The 19,104-nt window shown below is 49.9% G+C and overlaps 1 protein-coding gene across 7 annotated transcripts in view; it reads left to right on the top strand.

The window, feature by feature from the left end:
• Positions 1–7,135: 7,135 nt before the first annotated feature.
• The window catches only part of LOC119971707 (inner centromere protein A-like), an 80,039-nt gene continuing 68,070 nt past the window's right edge, over positions 7,136–19,104 (top strand). For 2 of the 7 annotated variants that reach the window (XM_038807619.1, XM_038807625.1), the window contains exon 1: positions 9,379–9,479. In XM_038807619.1, coding sequence (XP_038663547.1) covers positions 9,394–9,479 — 86 coding nt within the window. In that variant the 5' untranslated portion in view covers positions 9,379–9,393. Of the gene's footprint in view, positions 7,155–7,207; positions 7,229–7,769; positions 7,882–8,084; positions 8,189–8,590; positions 8,621–9,378; positions 9,480–19,104 lie in introns of those variants that run through there. The other 5 variants (XM_038807624.1, XM_038807623.1, XM_038807621.1 and 2 more) reach the window with 5 other exon arrangements.

A 19,104-nucleotide genomic window follows, 5' to 3' on the forward strand; every position in this document is an offset into this window, starting at 1 on the left:
CACCCCCCCACCCTCCCCCCCCCCCCCCCCCGCGCTACCAGTCTAGCAACCAAACCGTTTTTCCCTTTCTGCCGATGGCCTCGGGCAGTCATTGCCCGCGACCCCCCGCTGACGTGCTCCCTTCGTTGCTATCCCCCCCCCCCCCTCCCTCCCCCCCCCCCCCCCCCCCCCTTTCTCCCCGGGTTGCTGCTGTTTCGGCCTCCAGTTCCTATCTCTGATCCAGAAAGTCAAGGAAGGGCTGCCACCGCCGGAAGAACCCCTGTACCGACCCTCTCAGGGCGAATTTGATTCTTTCCAATTGGATGAAGCTTGCCATGTCGTTTAACCAGGTGTTAACACTTGGTGGCCTTGTGTCCCTCCACTGAATCAAGATCCTTCTCCGAGCTACCAAGGACGCAAAGGCCATATTCCGGCCTCCCCTGCCTCCTGTACTCCTGGCTCCACCCCAACCCCAAAAATCGCTAGCCCCCACCCTGGTTTGACCCTGGTTCCCACCACTCTCGATACCATCCCCGCCACCCCCTCCCAGAACTCTTCCAGTGCCGGGCACATCCAGAACATATGTACATGGTTCGCAGGGCTTCCCGAACACCTAACACACCTGTCCTCACCCCCGAAGAACCGACTCATCCTAGTCCCCGTCATATGGGCTCTGTGCAGCACCTTAAATTGGATGAGGCCCAACCTTGCGCACGATGACGACGAATTGACCCTCTCTAAGGCATCCGCCCATGTCCCATCTTCTATCTGCTCTCCCAGCTCCGCTTCCCACTTGTCTTTCAGCTCCTCTATCGATACCTCCTCCACCTCCTGCATTATTTTGTAGATGTCCGAGACCTTCTCTTCTCCGACCCAGACCCCTGACAGCACCCTATCACTCACCCCTCTATCGGGAAGCAAGGGAAATCCTTCCACCTGTCGTCTGGCAAATGCCTTCACCTGCAGGTATCTAAACGTGTTCCCCGGGGGGAGCTCAAATTTCTCCTCCAGCTCTCCCAGGCTCGCAAACCTCCCCTCTATGAACATGTCCCTCAGTTGCCTGATGCCCGCCCTGTGCCAGCTCTGGAATCCCCCGCCAGTGTTCCCCGGGACAAATCTGTGGTTCCCTCTCAGTGGCGCCGCCATCAGACCCCCCACTTCCCCCCTGTGTCGCCTCCACTGCCCCCAGATTTTAAGGGTGGCCGCCACTACCGGACTCGTGGTATACCTTGTGGGGGGGAGCGGCCATGGTGCCGTTACTAGCGCCCCAGGCTTGTATTGCCGCAGGACGCCCTCTCCATACGTTTCCAAGCTGCCCCCTCCCCCTCCATCACCCACTTGCGCACCATCGATGCGTTCGCCGCCCAGTAGTATCCGGAAAGATTGGGTAGCGCTAATCCTCCACTGTCCCTACTCCGTTCCAAGAAAATCCTTCTCACTCTAGGGGTGCCATGTGCCCACACATAGCCCATAATGCTGCTAGTTACCTTCTTGAAGAAGGCCCTGGGGAGAAAGATGGGCAAGCACTGGAACAGAAACAAGAACCTCGGGAGGACCGTCATTTTGACTGACTGCACCTTCCCTGCTAGCGACAGCGGTACCATGTCCCACCTCTTGAACTCCTCCTCCATCTGCTCCACCAGCCTTGAAAAGTTCAGCTTGTGGAGGGTCCCCCAGTTCCTTGCCACCTGCACCCCTAAGTACCTGAAGCTCTTTACTGCTCTCTTAAAGGGGAGCCGCCCAATTCCCTCCCCCTGATCTCCCGGGTGTATCACAAAGACCTCACTTTTACCCACATTCAATTTATATCCCGAAAAGTCCCCAAACTCCGCTAGTATTTCCATTACCTCCGGCATTCCCCCTTCCGGGTCTGCCACATACAACAACAAATCATCCGCATAGAGTGATACCCGATGTTCCTCCCCTCCCCTTGTCAGTCCTCTCCACCCCCCTGAACCCCTCAGTGCCATCGCCAACGGTTCGATCGCTAATGCAAATAGTAAGGGGGATAGGGGGCATCCCTGCCTGGTACCTCGATGGAGCCCAAAATACTCTGACCTCCTCCCGTTTGTAACCACACTCGCCATCGGGGCCGAATACAGCAGCTTCACTCACTTGATAAATCCCTCCCCAAACCCAAACCGTTCCAGCGTCTCCCACAGGTATTCCCACTCCACCCTATCGAATGCCTTCTCTGCATCCAGTGCTACCACTATCTCAGCCTCCCCCTCCACTGCTGGCATCATAATCACATTCAACAGTCTCCGGACATTTGTGTTAAGTTGTCGTCCCTTTACGAACCCCGTCTGGTCCTCATGGATTACCCCTGGCACACAATCCTCTATTCTGGTTGCCAGGACCTTTGCCAACAGTTTGGCATCTACATTCAAGAGGGAGATAGGCCTGTAGGACCCGCACTGTACAGGGTCTTTGTCCCGCTTCAGGATCAAGGAGATCAGGGCCTGTGACATTGTCGGGGGCAGAACCCCCCCCTCTCGCGCCTCATTGAAGGCTCGCACCAGCACTGGACCCACCAAGTCCACATACTTCTTATAAAATTCCACCGGGAACCCATCCGGCCCCGGCGCCTTCCCCGCCTGCATCTGGCCTATCCCTTTAACTAGCTCCTGCAGCTCTATCGGCGCCCCCAGCCCCTCCACCCGTTCCTCCTGGACCTTTGGGAACCTCAATCTATCGAGGAAGTTCTCCATTCCCCCCCTCCTCCTGGGCGGCTCAGACCGGTACAATTCCCTGTAGAAATCCCTGAAGACCCCGTTCACCTCTTGCCCCTTCTGCACTACGTTCCCTCCCTTCTCTCTCACTCCCCCAATCTCTCTGGCTGCATCTCGCTTGCGCAGCTGGTGTGCCAGCATCCTGCTCGCCTTTTCCCCGTACTCATAGACCGCGCCCTGTGCCCTTCTCCATTGCGTCTCCGCCTTCCTAGTGGTCAGTAGGTCAAACTGGGCCTGTAAACTGCGCCGCTCCCTCAACAGCCCCTCCTCTGGTGTCTCCGCATATCTCCTGTCCACTTCTATAAGTTCCCCCACCAGTCTCTCCCTCTCCTGCCTCTCCTTCCTTTCTCTGTGTGCCCTTATGGAGATCAGCTCTCCTCTGATCACTGCTTTCAGGGCCTCCCAGACTATCCCCACCGTCACCTCGCCCGTGTCGTTCGTGCCCAGATATCTCTCAATGCCCTTCCGGACCCTTCCGCACACCTCATCGTCCGCCAGCAGCCCCACATCCAGGCGCCACAACGGGCGCTGGTCCCGTGCTTCCCCCAGTTCTACCTCTACCCAGTGTGGTGCATGGTCCGAAATCGCAATGGCCGAGTACTCCGTGTCCTGCACTCTCGAAATCAGCCCCCTGCTCAGTACAAAAAAGTCTATTCTGGAGTACACCCTGTGGACGTGGGAGAAAAAAGAATACTCCCTCGCCCTTGGCCTGCCAAATCTCCAAGGGTCTACCCCCCCCCATCTGCTCCATGAACCCCCTTAGCACCTCTGCCGCTGCCGGCCTCCTATTCGTCCTGGAACTCGATCTGTCCAGCCCAGGGTCGAGCACTGTATTGAAGTCCCCCCCCATGATCAGGCCCCCTGCCTCCAGACCCGGAATGAGGCCCAACAGGCGCCTCATAAAACCCGCGTCATCCCAATTCGGGGCATACACATTCACCAGCACCACATTCTCTCCCTGCAGCCTACCCTTCACCATCACGTACCTACCCTCCTTATCTGCTACCACCTGCGCCGCCACGAACGACACCCTCTTTCCCACCAAAATCGCCACCCCCCGGTTCTTTGCGTCCAAGCCTGAGTGGAACACCTGTCCCACCCACCCCCTTCTCAGGCGTACCTGGTCTACTACTCTCAAGTGAGTCTCCTGCAACATTGCCACATCCGCCTGCAGTCCCTTTAGGTGTGAAAAAACCCTTGATCTCTTGACCGGCCCATTCAGCCCCCTCACGTTCCAAGTAATCAACCGGGTCGCGGAGCGACCCGTCCCTTTCCCCTGTCTATTAGCCATGTCCTGTCCCCTGTTCACCCCGGGTCGACCCTCCCCTTCTGACCCGTTCCCCATGGCGATGGCCCCTCCCCCTCTCTCCTCCCGTTCTTCCCTTCCCGTCCTCGGCCTTTCCAGCAGCAACCCGGTATCCCCCCCTAACCCCCCTTCCCCCCCCCCCCCCCCCCCTGGCTAGGACCCCTCCTAGCCGCGGTGTATCCACCATCGTACTCCCGAGAGTCAGCTGGTTTTCGCTGACCCGGCTGCCCCTGCCACACTCCGACTCCTCCTGATGTGGGGGGGGAGGGGCCTCCCCCCCCCCCCCTTGCCATCCCTCTCTGACCCCGCTTCAGCGCGGGAAAAGCCGCCATTGCTGGCCACACCCCACTCTTCTCTCCTCCCCCTTCCTCCGTCCCGCGCGCGGGAAACAGGGGAAAGCCCGCGCTTTCGCCCGGCCACACCCTACCCCGCCATCTTCAATTCCACCCCCGTCCCAATCCAAGCCCATAAAAAAGCCCCCTTAAAACGAGAGGAAGAAAAAGAGAAAAAGAAAACACGCATAACCAACTTGCACCCCCCCCGTCCCGCCTCCCCAACTTAACAATATAAATAACAAATCTCAAATAAATACATAAATACATAACTATGCCTGCATAACTAAATAACTAAATAACTACCCAATAATAACGTACTTAACCATCACCCTCCATCGAACAGAACAGTAACCATAACCCTTAAAGAACAGATCAAAAAACAGTAAAAAAGCCCCCCCTACAACAACAATAATTAAGGGAAGTTGGCAACGGGAAGAGACACACAAAAAGGAACAAAGAAACCCCCCATAACACAAGTTTCAAAGAAACCAAACGATCCATCAACTTTAACCAAGTTCCGACCTGGCCTAAGAAAGACATGGGCCACTTGATCAGTCAAGGGTACTCGGGCGGCCTCGACCGCCGGCGTTCCCAAGTTCTAGTTCAGGTCCAGCTTTTCCTCCCGAACAAAAGTCCATGCCTCCTCTGGGGTCTCAAAGTAATGGTGCTGGTCCTTGTAGGTGACCCACAAACGCGCTGGCTGCAGCATTCCGAACTTGATCCTCTTTGCGTGCAGCACCGCCTTCGTCCGGTTAAACCGGGCCCGCCGCTTTGCCACCTCCGCACTCCAGTCCTGATATATCCGCACCGTCGAATTCTCCCATTTGCTGCTTTTCTCCCTCTTGGCCCACCTCAGCACTTTCTCCCGATCACAGAAACGCTGGAATCGCACCAGCACCGCCCTCGGGGGCTCGTTCGCCCTAGGCCGCCTAGCCATGACCCGATATGCTTCTTCCAGCTCCAGGGGCGATGGACCGGCCCCCTCTCCCATCAGGGAGCTCAGCATCTCCGCTACATATTTCGGGAGATCAGGCCCCTCCAGGCCTTCTGTTAGGCCCAGGATCCTCAAGTTCTTCCGCCTCATTCAAGTGTCCAGCTCCTCAAAGCGGCTCTGCCATTTCAGGTGGAGTGCCTCGTGCACCTCCACCTTTCCCACGAGGACCGTGGCCTCCTCCTCCCTTGCAGTCATCTCCTGCTGCAGCTCTCTTATCGACGCCTCTTGGGTCGCCTGGGCCCCCATCAGCCTTGTGGTCGTCGCGTTCATAGACTCTAAGAGTTCCACTTTCAGCTCCGTAAAACACCGGAGGAGAGCGGCCTGCTGCTCCTCCGCCCATTTTCTCCAATCTTCTAGTGCGCCACCGGCCGCCATTTTGGTCCTCTTCCCCCGCTTTTTTCGGGGAGCTGCTGCCGCTTTTTTTGTCGCCCCACTCCGAGTACCGACCATAAAGTTGGTCTCACTCTCCTCAGGGAGCCTTCCCCCACCGGGATTCGTCGTTACAGTACCGTCGGGGCCCTCCAATCGGCCCTTAAACACCTTTGTCGCAGGAGCTGCCAAATGTGCGACTTAGCTGGTCATAGCCGCAACCGGAAGTCGGTGCCCTATTTTTAACGATGAACGACCTAAAAGTCAAACCGGATTCATGAATGAGGGAGGTTAACTACATTTGTCACTAATTCCTATTTTGAATTCTGTGTGTATGTAGATGCTGAGCTGTGGATGGTTTTGGAGAATCAGTGCTGATTCCCCACCACCGCTGCTCACTGCCAACAGCAAATTCACCTTTGTGGGGCTTGGGTTCTGAGTTACTGCAGGGAGGATCCCAGGTTGGAGATGGGATGGAAGTTAATCCTAGTGGGATTTTTTTTTGGTTGGGGTAAGGAGAGTTTGTATCTGATGGAATTTTGGAGGAAAGAAGTTGCTCTCCGTGATGCAAATTTACATCCATTCTCTGGGGAGCATCTTTAGTGGATTAAATGAGTGTCTGCACCCCCAGAAATCAATGTAAATCTGCAGCACTCATATCTTTTGTGTGGAAGCTGATCCTAATGGGATTTTATTTTGAGGGAAGAAAGATATTGATCTTCATGGGATTTTAATCCCATCAGGAATTGGAAGCTTTTCCTTTTTGCCCAAGTTTCAACTTTAGTGTAAGATGAACCTCAGGACAGTTCATTGGAGTTCTGCTCTATATAACAGGGATATATTTCCCACTCTGTACAAGGAAGGACATTCACAATAGGAACCTTTCTCCAGGGATTTGTATTACAAGACACTGGAGAGTTTTCTAATGGCTGTTTTACCTGTGTTCAAATTACATAATGAACTAGCAAGAGATAGATTGAAAGTTATGGATTTAAATCATAGCTGATTTTTACAAAGTGAAACCATTATGGGAATTTATACAGGTTTTAGCTGGTATGAAATAGGCTTTTGCAGTGAGTTTGATAGAGGCTTCAGTGTGTTTTGTTCCCTCGCACTTTTCGAACCAGCTTGCACCACATTGTTAGCTTTCCGTGATTGTTTTTGTGACTGGAAGTCTGTATCCAGTGGTGTACCACATGGATTGGGGCTGGGTCTCTTACTAGTTGCAGTGTAATGATCTAGATGTGAATGATCAGTAAGTTTGCAGGTGACATGAAAATCGGTGGTGTGGTATAAAGTGAGGAGAAAAGCCTTTGATTACAGAACGACATAGACAGGCTGGCCAGATGAGCAGAACAGTGGCAAATGGAAATTAACCCTGAAAAGTGAGGTGGTGCATCTTGGGAGGACTAACAAGACAAGGGAACACACATTGAACAGTAAGAAGCTAGGAATTAGAGAACGAGATGGACCTTTGGATGCAGGTCTAACAATCCGTGAACCAGCAGGGCAGGTAGATAAGGTGGCTAAGAAGGCATATGGGATACTTTCCTTTATTAGACAAGGCGTAGAATAGAAGAGCAGGGATGTTATCATGGAGCTTTATAAAATGCTCGTTAGGCCACAGCTGGAGTACTGTGTGCAGTTCGTGTGCAGTTCAGAACGGCAAGGGGGGGACCCGATTGAGACGTACAAAATTGAGGGACATAGATTAGGTAGATCGGAAGAAACCTTTCCCTTTCATAGAGTCAATAACCAGGGGGCATAGATTTAAGGACAGATTTAGTGGGAATTTGAGCAAAATCTTTTTCACCCAGAAGGACTGAGGCAGGAATCCTCACAATATTTAAGCAATTAGATGAGCACTTGAAACTTGCAAATGGTGAGCGGGTTGATCGGTTGAGGATAAGATTATGCCAATCATGGTTCTGGGAGGGGGTGGGGTAAGTGCAGAGCCATAACGGAAGTCCCTCCTGGCCAAGATTTATGGAGCAGGGAGTATTGCGTCAGTTCCGGCGTCTGTGCGTCAGTTCCGGCGTCTACGTCAGGGCGGCATCTTGGCTGCCATTGGCTCGGGCTGTAACTGCCGCTGAATTTAAAAGTTTAAACGGGCGAGTGCGCGCGCGGCGGTTGTTCGGCGCTCTTGGGTTTCTCCGGGATCCTCCGGTAAGCGGCTGCTCTCTGCCGGTGTCAGGACCGGGACGGGACTAGGGTGCTACTGATGACGGCTCCGGCTGGTTCTCTCCACTCCCCAGCCCTGCGGGAGGAAAGGCGGCTTCAAATTCTCCCAGAGCGGGAGGCGCGACGCTGGGCGGTGTGAGCCGGTAGAAAAGCTGCTGTCTGGGATCAAACAGCACGGCCGCCCCGGGAGACCGGGGCTTTACCCGGGGGTTGCTGTCCGATTGACTTTAAATACGGTCGGGGGCGTCCACTGGAATTAGTTTCTCTCTGAACCCCTGATAGCGAATATTTGGTGTGTTTCTTTGTGTTTTTGAAGCTGCAGCATGGCAGATTGAGACAGGACGTATTTGTCACCGGCTGACAAACTGTTAATTTCGCGGCATGTACCTTTCAACGTCTTTTTTCTCTGCACAACTCATCTGACTTTTCGCAACCTCTTCGCTGTTTTGCTTGGTATTTGAATATTATGGAGAGGCAGCTTATGTATTTTTTTTGAGACTTTAAATTAAGTGATTGTTCCGCTCTGCATTAGCTTAGTACAGCGGTTTAACAATTTATATCGCTAACAATTAAAAGCCAAGGCGTTGTCACGGGCTGCTGAATGACCTTCCCTCCATCATAAGGTGACGATGCCCCTTGACTGTACAGTGTTCAATTACAGTTTGAAGAGTAAAAGTGTCTTGTCCAGGTCTGTCTACATGCAGGCACGTTCAGAATTGTGCTGGTAAGCGATAAGTAAAATTTGACTCCATACAAGTGCCAGGCAATGACCATCTCCAAGAGAAAACTTCAATCCAATCTAAAAACGTATGCGAAAATTATTATTAGTTTTAACACTTTTAAAATGTAGGACATTTGACAAATGTTGACGTTGGATAGCTTATCAGACAGACTTGAGCGTTTCTGATTAGATGCAAAGTCCAATTGGGTGATGGTGAGAGATGTTCATAACTGGAATTATCGCTTGAGAAAGTGGGCTGTTTGGATATCTTGGGAGAGGATTTGAGATTTTAAAGTGTAGATTGAGGTGTTGTGATTATTCATGTAGTTTCCCCATCAAAATATTTGAAAGCAATTTTAAATATTGGTCTTAGAATATCAGTGTGCATTTTTTTTGATCTAAGGAAATGTTCACAGATTTGCATTTCTATCTGGGAGCAGTGTATTGACTCCGAACAGCTCGATGTAGAATCGGTCTAGGTAAAGCTAAGAAGCAACAAGAGGAGGAAAACAATACTGGGAGTTGTCTTTAGGCCTCCAAACTAGTGGCAGGAGATGGCATTAAACAGGAAATACGTGATGCATGTGTATCAGATTGACTTTTAAATAGGTGTGGTCGGACATCAACTGGAGTTTATTTCTCTCTGAACCCCAAACTCTTGATAGTAAATATTTGGTGGTTTGAAGTTTCTTGTATTTTTAAGTTGCAACATGGCAGGATAGGCTGGCTGTACAACATAGGCTGTGCAAGTCAAATTAGCAACAATATTGTGGCAGATGAATTTTTGGAGCATACACGATGGGTGTTTTAGACCAACTGGGGAATGTGCTATCCTAGATTTGGTATTCTGCAATGAGAAGTGGTTAGTAAATCTTTTCATTCCACCACACCCCTTTCTGCCCTCTACCAAGTATATGATTCATTGCATTTCTATCCCTTTTTTCTGTTCTGCAGAAAGGTCGCATGGTGTTTTTCTCTCTCCACAGGTGCTGTCAGACCTGCTGCGATAATCCAGCACTTTTATTCTGTTTTTGTTTCAGATTTGCAGCCTCTGCAGTATTTTGCTTTTGATTAATCTTATAATAATCTTTATTGTCGCAAGTAGGCTTACATTAACTCTGTAATGAAGTTATTGTGAAAATCCCCCTAGTTGCCACATTCCAGAGACTTCTCGGGATCACAGTGAGAATTCATAATTCTCAGCTGGTACGGGAATTGAACCCGCGCTGCTGGCCTTGTTCTATATCGCAAACCAGCTGTAACATTGTGCAGGATCCTTTTGGGTAAAATGACTAACGTGACAGAATTCATTAGGATGGAAAGTAAAGTCTGAACTGAAACCAGCTCCCACATGAGCTTTGACAAAGTCATCCAGACTCAAAACATTAGCTCCCTCTCCACAGATGCTGTCAGGCCTGCTGAGATTGTCCAGTATTTTCTGTTTTTATCCCAAGTCTAAACACAGGAAACTACGAAAGTGAATTGGGGAACTAGAAACCCATCTCTGAATTGTATCAGTGCAGAAACGCAAGAAAAACAGCCCAACCAGGGCTTACAATGGAAATTAAGGGTAATATTTGATCCAAAGAGGAGTCCTATACAGTTGCTAGAAAAGGTATCCAACATGAGGATGGGGGAAGTTTAGTATTCAACAAAGCAGGCGAAAGATTGATTGAGAGGAGAAAATAAAATCCTATATAAAGTGGACTATAAAAGCTTCCACGTATATAAAAAGATTAGTGAAGACAAATGTAGGTCCCTTACAGTCCGAAACAGGAGACTATATAATGGAGAACAAGGAAATTGTAGAGCAATTAAACAGCTACTTTGATCTATCTTCACAGAAGAAGACACAAATAACTTCCCAGAAATGCCAAGGAATCCAGGGTCTAGTGAGAAGGAAAAATTTAAGGAAATTAGTATTACTAAAAAAAAGTATCGAGGAAATGAATGGGACTGATTATCTACATCCCAGTGAGTTAAAGGAGATGGTCATGGAAATAGTGGGTGCGTTGGTTGTCATCTTCTAGAATTTTGTAGAACAGTCCTGGCAGATTGGAAGGTGACAAATGTAACCCCACTCTATTTTAAAAACAAGGGAGGGAGAAAACGGAATTAAACACCAGTTAGCCTAACATCAGTCGGAGGAAAATACTAGTCTATTGCAAAGATCACTGAGAAAATATCAACAGGATTAGACAAAGTCAACATGTATTTATGAAAGGGAAATGATGTTTAACAAACCTCTGTTGATTTATTTTGAGGATGAAACTAGTAGAATAGGTAAGGGTGAACCAGTGGGTGTGGTGTATTTGAATTTTCAGAAAGCTTTTTTTAAAAAATGTTTTTATTGGACTTTTGCACAAAGTATATTTTGACGTTATTTACACAGGGTATGATATATCTACATATACGTAAGTAGGCATCCGTTCGTGCTGGCGAGGCACTTCCGGAGGGCAATCCTCGGGTGGGTCTGGTGCCGGTGTTGCCCCTCTCTTCTCCCTGTTGGATTTCGTCGCCATTGTCTTCTCGTGCGTGCTGCCGTTTCATCTGGCCCTCCCGACCTCCGCCTGTGTTCTTCTTTTTCTCTGTTCCTCTGGATGTCGGGTTGGTTAACGCCCCCCCCCCCCCCCCCCCCTCTGTGGTTCGCCTTTCCTTCCTCTTAGAATGAGTTGTTCCCACTCCCCTCCTGTTCTACCTCCCCCTCTCATGCTTTGGCTGCTTTCCCCTTGTTCCTGGCTATTCTTCTGCTTGTTTGTTGGCCACAAACAAGTCCCGGAACAATCAGGTGAATGGCTCCCACGTTCTGTGGAAACCGTTGTGTGACCCTCGGATGGTGAATTTAATTTTCTCCATTTGGATGGATTCCGAGAGATTGGACAGCCAGTCTGCAGCCTTAGGTGGTGCTGCTGACCGCCAGCCGAACAGGATTCTACGTCGGGTGATCAGGGAGGCAAAGGCAAGGGCGTCTGCCCTCCTCCCCAGAAATAGATCTGGCTGGTCTGAAACCCTGAAGATCGCCACTTTCGGGCATGACTCCACCCTCACCCCCACCACTTTGGACATTGACTCGAAGAAGGCAGTCCAGTATTCCACAAGTCTGGGGCAGGACCAGAACATGTGGGCGATGTTGACCGGGCCTCCTTGGCACCGTTCACATCTGTCCTCCACCTCCAGGAAGAACCTACTCATACGGGTTCCTGTTAAGTGGGCTCTATGTACCACTTTTAATTGCGTCAGGCTGAGCCTTGCGCAGGTGGAGTTGACCCTATGCAGTGCTTCTCTCCAGAGTCCTCATCCTATCTCCATCCCCAGGTCCTCCTCTCATTTCCTTCTTGCTGCATCTAGTACGGTGTCGGCCCCTTCTACCAGTCGGTCATACATGTCGCTACAGTTTCCTCTCTAATATGCTTGCGTCCAGTAACTCTTCCAGTAATGTCTGTCGTGGCGGTTGTGGGTAAGTCCTTGTCTCCTTTTGTAGGAAGTTTCTGAGCCGCGGGTACCTTAGCTTGTTCCGCCTGGCCAGATGGAATTTCTCTGTCAGTTCGTCCAGTGTCTCAACCCTGCCGTTGATGTATAGGTCCCTGACTGTCAGTGTTCCCTCGTCCTCTCTTCACCTTTTGAAGGTGGCGTTGGTCAGTGCTGGTGTGAACCTATGCTTGTTACAGATGGGAGCTTTGTCTGACATTTTGGTCAGGCCGAATAGCTGCCGTAGCTGGTTCTAGGACTGGAGGGTGACTATCACCACTGGACTGCTGGAGTGTTTTTTGGGTGGGGATGGGAGTGCTGCCGTGGCGAGGGCCCGGAGGGAGGTCTAGCCCGAGAAGGCGCCAAACTCTTTCAGGAACGCAATGATTCCGTCCATGCTGCTTTGTGGGTCCGAGATGTAGAGGAGCAGGTCATCTGCATAGTGAAACTCTGCTGTCTTCGGTTCCCCCTCCAGCTTTTTGCCGCTCTGAGTGCAATTGCTAGTGGCTCGATCGTTAAGGTGAACAGCAGTGGGGACAGTGGGCATCCTTGGCTGGTGCCCCTGTGCAGCTGGAAGTATTGGGAGTTGGTGTCGTTTGTCCGTACGTTTGCCATGGAAGCGTTATCTAGGAGTTTTACCCAGGAGGTGAATCCTGTTCCAAGCCCGAACCGTTCCAGTACCTCTGAGGTATTTCCGTTTGACTCTGTCGAAGGCCTTCTCTGTGTCTAGGGAGACAATCACCTCTGGTGTTCTCTCGAAAGCTTTTGATAAAGTCTCGCATTAAAGATTAGTGTACATGGGATTGGGTGCAATGTATTGGCATGTATTGAGAATTGGTTGGCAGATAGGAAACAGTAGGAATAAATGGGCCTTTTTCGAAGTGGCAGGCACTGACTAGTAGGGTCCTGTCGGGATCAGTGCTTGAGGCCCACCTACTCAAAATATACGTCAATGAATTGGATGAGGAAACAAAGTAACATTTCCAAGTTTGCTGATGACACAAAACTTGGTGAGGAGAATGTTAAGAGGCTTCATGGTGATTTAGGCAAGTTGAGCGAGTGGGCAAATAGGTGACAGATGCAATATAATGTGGATAAATGTGAAATTATCCACTTTGGACGCAGAAACAGAATGGCAGAATATTATTTAAATGGCGATGGATTGGGAAATGTTGACGTACAAAGGGGCCTGGATGTCCTAGTACGAAAGCAGGCTTGCTGATACAGCAAGCAGTTAGGAAGGCAAATGGTATATTGCCCTTCGTTACAAGAGGACTGGAGTACAATAACAAACATATCTTACGTTAACATAATGGGCCTTGGTGAGACCACATCTTAGTATTGTGGGCAGTTTTGGTCTCATTATCTCAAAGGATATACTTGCCATAGAGGGAGTGCATCAAAGTTTCACCAGACTCCATCCTGGGATGGCAGGATTGTCTATGAGGAGAGATTGGGTCAAGAAGGCCTGTATTCATTAGGATTGAGAAAAATCAGCGGGGTTTAAACCAGTTTGGCAGACTGGTTGCAGGAATGATGTTTCCCCTTTACCCCACCACCTTTTCCTCCTGCTGTTCTAAAATATCAAATACCCATGACTATTCAGGTCCCAGCCGTAACCACCTTGGAACCACTTCTTCAATGGCTATTATACTAATTTATTTTTATTTGTACTATCAATTCATCTATCTTATGAATGTTACAAGCATTCTTATAAAGAGCCTTTAATTCAGACTTTTTATCGTTTTTCTCTATTGTGACTTTATTTGCTAATGCACACTTGTGTTTATCCCTTGTTCCTCCTGTCACATTCTATTATCAGAACTATTGGCTTTTAATTTCTAACTTTCCAAATCTTCCTTCGCGTGAGCCCTCTTTCCCCACTAACTGACATAAAGCAAATCGCAGCACCACTTTCTAAAAAAAAATATTTTTATTCTCCCTTTTCACATTTTCTCCCAAACGTACACCCACCAACAATAAACAATAATTAGCAACAAATATGTCAATCCCCATAACAATAACAACTATCCCATCCTCCCACCAACCCCCAAACATCAGCCCGCATGTTTACTTAAATAAATGACAAAAAGGAATAGGGGATCACCCTTAATGCACACAGCCCCCCCCCCCCCCCCCCTAATGTTTGATGTTATCCAGTTCTGAAAGTGCATAGTAAATAATGCACATGACTTGTAGAACCCCTCCCTCCTTCCCCCTCAGTTCAAACTTATCCTTCGCAAGGGTCAAGAATTCCAACAGGTCCCCACGCCAGGGCACAGAGTGGAGAGGCTGCTCTCCATCCAACAGGATCCGTCTTCGGGCGACCAACGAGGCGAAGGCTACGATATCTGCCTCCGCACCGGTTTCCAACCCTGGCTGGTCCGACACCCCGAATATGGCCTCCTGGGGACCCGGGTCCAGTTTCACATTCACCACCTTGGAAATTACCGTAAGAACCTCCTTCCAGTAATCCTCTAGCTTTGGACAGGACCAAAACATACGAACGTGATTAGTGCCCCCCCCCCACCCCCCACCAGCAACGCTCACACGCAACTTACTCCTTCAAAGAATCAGCTCATCCTCGCCCTCGTGAGGTGTGCTCTGTGTACCACCTTCAGCTGTATCAGCCACAACTTCGCACATAAGGTGGAAGCATTTACCTCACACCAGACCCCCTCGCAATAACCTCTCCTAACTCTTCCTCCCACTTTGCTTTGATCCATTCCAGTTGTGCCTTATCCTTTTCCAAAATAGCTCTGTACATCGCTGACACTACCCCCCCTCTCCAATCCCCTTGTTGGCACCAGCAATGTGGAGGCCGGTTCCTCCAGGAAGCTCTGTATCTCCTTTCTGGCAAAATCTCAAACCTGCATGTATCTAAACATTTCTTCCTGCTCCAGCCCATACTTCGCTTCCAACTCCTTCAATCCTGCAAACCGTCCCCTAAGAAACACATCTTTTAGCATCTTAATCCCCATTTCTGGAAATTTCCATCCCACCTCCCTGGCTCAAATCTGTGGTTTCCCCGAATTGGCATTTCCCATGACCCTGCCGCCAAGCCGAAATGTTGGCGACACTGCCTCCAAATTTTCAATGAAGCTATCATTACCGGACTCCCTGAGTATTTCTCTGGAGCTATCGGGAGCGGTGCTGTTGCTAGTGCTTTCAGCGCAAACTCTCCTCCATTCTGACCCACTGGGAATCAACTTCTCTGACCCATCTCCGCACCTTCTCCACAGTTGCTGCCCAGTAGTAGTACATCAGGTTTGGGAGACCCAAAACCCCTGCCTGCCTTCCCCTCTGTAACAGCACCTTTCTCACTCTGGCCTCCTTCCCTCCCCATATGAACAAGGTAATCCTTCCCTCAATCTCCCTGAAAAAAGCGTTTGGCAGGAAAATCTGTAGGCATTGAAAAATAAACAGAAATCGCAGCAACACATTCATTTTAACCGCTTGTACCTGACCCGCCAGTGACAGAGGGAGACCATCCCACCGTGCCAAATCGGCTTTCACTCTCCCCACCAAATGAGATGTTGTACTTGCAAAGTCTCTCTTCCCCCCTTCCGGACAACCTGCACCCCCAGATACCTAAAGTGAGTCCCTACCCTACAGAATAGCAGCCCCCCACCCCCAGCCGAGACACCACAAAATACTCATTCTTGTCTAGGTTCAGCTTGTACCCCCGAGAGAGACCCAAATGCTCGCAATATTCCCCCTATCGACACGCCCGGTTCCGACACATCTAACAGCATGTCGTCGGCATAAGGACACCCTGTGCTCTATCCACCCCACCCCCGCACTATTCCTTTCCATGCTCACGAACTTCTTAATGCGATGGCCAACGGCTCAATCGTAAGTGCAAACAGCAGGGGGGACATTGACATTGGACATCCCTGCCTCGTCCCACGGTGGAGAGAAAAGTATCTTGAGCTGATGTTGTTTGTGCGGACGCTCGCCTTCGGCTCCTTGTATAATAGCTTTACCCAGTTCACAAATCTTGGTTCAATCCCAAACCCCCCCCCCCCCCCTCCTTCTCGCTCACCTCGTAGGCCCATTGAAGCTTGCTATCCTGGCTTGCAATGTCTGCAGCCATCCTCTCACCTCACCTCCGTTCACTAGCTGACTTTAGTTAGCTAGTGCGGGTGGCTCACCCCGCCATGATATATCGTCCCCTTCCACCCAGTCCCAGAGAAAGAAAAAACAAACCAACAATCCAACCCATACAATTCACTGACGTAAGATTTAACCATCGCAACACAGGATGCCAATCCACGCAACCATTAACTTGAACTCTGTTACACTGCAAAGAGAAGTAAATTACAATATACATCAGTAAAACGAACGTTGTAGCATTTACACATTTTCCAGCTGCCCAAACACAGTCCACGGTCTCTCTTCCAGTTCCGCTCCTCACGTTTGTCCCAAGCCCTCCAAAACGCCTCAGCTGCATCCACTGTCTCAAAATAAAAGTCTTTGGCGTTATACGTTACCCTCCGCTTCGCCGGGTACACCATACCAAATCGCACCCCCTTGTACAGTGCTGCCTTCACCCGCCCGAATGCCGCTAGTCTCTTTGCCAACTCAACCGTCAGGTCCTGATAGATCCGAACTTCAGTACCGTCCAACTGCACCTCGCGCTTCTGCTTCGCCCAGCTTAACACCTTCTCCTTCGTGCAGTACTTATAGAAGCAGATAATTACTGCTCTTGGCGGCTCATTCACCTTGGGCTTCGGCCTTAATGACCGATGAGCTCGTACTGGGAGGAGTTCTCGCCCTGCCCCATCAGCTCCACCAACTTCTTAGCGAAGTACTCTGTTGGCCTTGGTCCATCTGTCCCTTCGGGCAAGCCCACAGTTCTCAGATTGTACAGTCTCGAGCGGTTCTCCAAGTCCCCGAACTTTGCTCGGAGTCTTTTGACCTCCACCACTCTCCGCAACTTGTCTCCCATCGAGGTGAGCTGGTCGCTGTGCTGTGACACGGCTTCCTCCACTTCCTTCATCTTCTCGCCCTGCCCTCTCACCTCGGCCGATGTCTTTGCCACAGCTACCCTCACCGGGGCGATTGCCTCCTCCACTAACAATTTCAATGCGACTGCCGTCTCCTTCCTCAAAGCCTCCATATGCCTCGCAAACTGCTTTTCCAACTCCACTGCCATCACCTCAGTCATCTTTTCCACCGTAAGCAGTGTGGCCCCACCATGCAGTCTGGCATCCGCCATCTTGTTGGTGCTTTTGCTGGTCTTCTCATTCAACGGCGAACCCAGGTTTTCTTCCTATCCTAGCTGCTTTTCGCATCTTCTAACGACTTATTATTTCTTCTTTCTTTCTTCAATCTGAAAAACAACTAAATAATTGTTTTCACAAATGTTTTCCCAAAAATTCCAAAGTCAGAAAATCTCTTCCTTCGGGGACTGGACTTCAAACTCCTCAAAGATCCATTTTCAGTGGGAGCCACCCAGTGTGCTCTCGTCCCCCAATACATCGCGTTCTGGACTCAGGCCTGCCACCTCGATTGCCTCGCCTTGTGTCAAGCTCCACCCACGCATCCGACCTCTGGGTCGATGCCTCCCGCTCCGGCCGCAGGTCACTCCCGCGAGGCTCCTCACCGGCTCCAAACTGGACCGACCCGACGCCCGTCCCTCAGGCCCCAAAGGCCGAAAAACCCTTCCCTTTTCGTGGGAAGAAAGAACCATGAGGAAACCCCCCCGTAAAAGTCCGAAGAATCGCGGACCGGCGGGAGCCTCTACTTGACGCAGCCACTCCGCTTGCTAGCGCCACCGGAAGTCCTCGTAGCACTTCTTTAACATGTGCAGCAAAGTTATAAAATTTAAAAAAAAAATAAAAAATCTTGATTTGTATATTCCCAAATATTTCACAACCTTGGGGAGTTGTTGTAATGTAAGGAAAATTGGAGGTCAGTCAGTGTACATAAGATTTTCATTACTGATTTTGGGTATTTTACATAATCTTTCTTTTGGTAGTGTTGGTTGTGGTTGTCCTTTGTTGAATAGTGTCTGTGGATCCGTTATATATCACCTGAGAAGAGAGATGGTCAGTTTAATGAGTCGCCTGAAAGACCTTATCAATGTTTATACGGTATGCTCTTAGTATGCTTTATTAAAAAATATATTTTATTCTAAACATAATCAATGAATCACAGTCCTCCAAAGACACCACATGACACAACCAAACTACAGTTTGTCATTTTCCCCATTTTCTCCCCTTAACTAACACAACAACCCCACCCCAGCCATTGGCGACAAACTGATTCTTGAATAGAGAACAGAAGAGCCTCCATCTTGCTTAAAATCCTTCCTCTGACCCATTAAAAGTGAACTTAATATTTTCCAGTTGTAGGAACTCCGTCAATCCTCCAACCATACCAACACCCTTGGTGGCACCGCCGACCTCCACCACAATAGAATTCGTTGCCAGGCAATCGGAGTGGTGAAGGCCACGACATCGGCCCCCCTCCCCTTTAGTAACTCTGAGGATTGCCACCTATGGGCATGCACAGTCCTCAGCCCTGCGATCTCTGATGTCTCAAAGATCAAGGTCCAGAATCCCCCTAGCTTCAGGCAAGACCAAACCCCACCTTCCCCCTCCCCTGCACCTCTCGCATCTTCTACCTACGGGAGCAACCTTCTCATACGAGCCCACGTCATATGAACCCAGTGCACCAGCTTAAACTGCAACAGGCTTAACCTCGCACGGGATTATGTCAATTCACCCGGAGCATAATTCTTTTATTACTATGCTGAGGTGATGTTGGAGTCACCTGGATCTTGATTCCATGATGTACTGACTCGGGCAAGAAGTTCACTGAACCAAGGCTGACTCTGTATTTTGTGCTTTAACTGTTCCTTGATTGTGATAGGTTAGCTAAGTGCTGGCAATTGTTCATGACAATAGTTCTTGGATGATGTGATGTTTTTATTTTTGTCAAGAAGGCTGTCGCACTGTACATTGGCACATATTCCAGGACTTGAAAGCACAGTGGTTAGCACTGTTGCTTCA

This window comes from Scyliorhinus canicula, chromosome 9 (genome assembly GCF_902713615.1).
Source record: "Scyliorhinus canicula chromosome 9, sScyCan1.1, whole genome shotgun sequence".
In the NCBI taxonomy this organism is placed as follows: domain Eukaryota; kingdom Metazoa; phylum Chordata; class Chondrichthyes; order Carcharhiniformes; family Scyliorhinidae; genus Scyliorhinus; species Scyliorhinus canicula.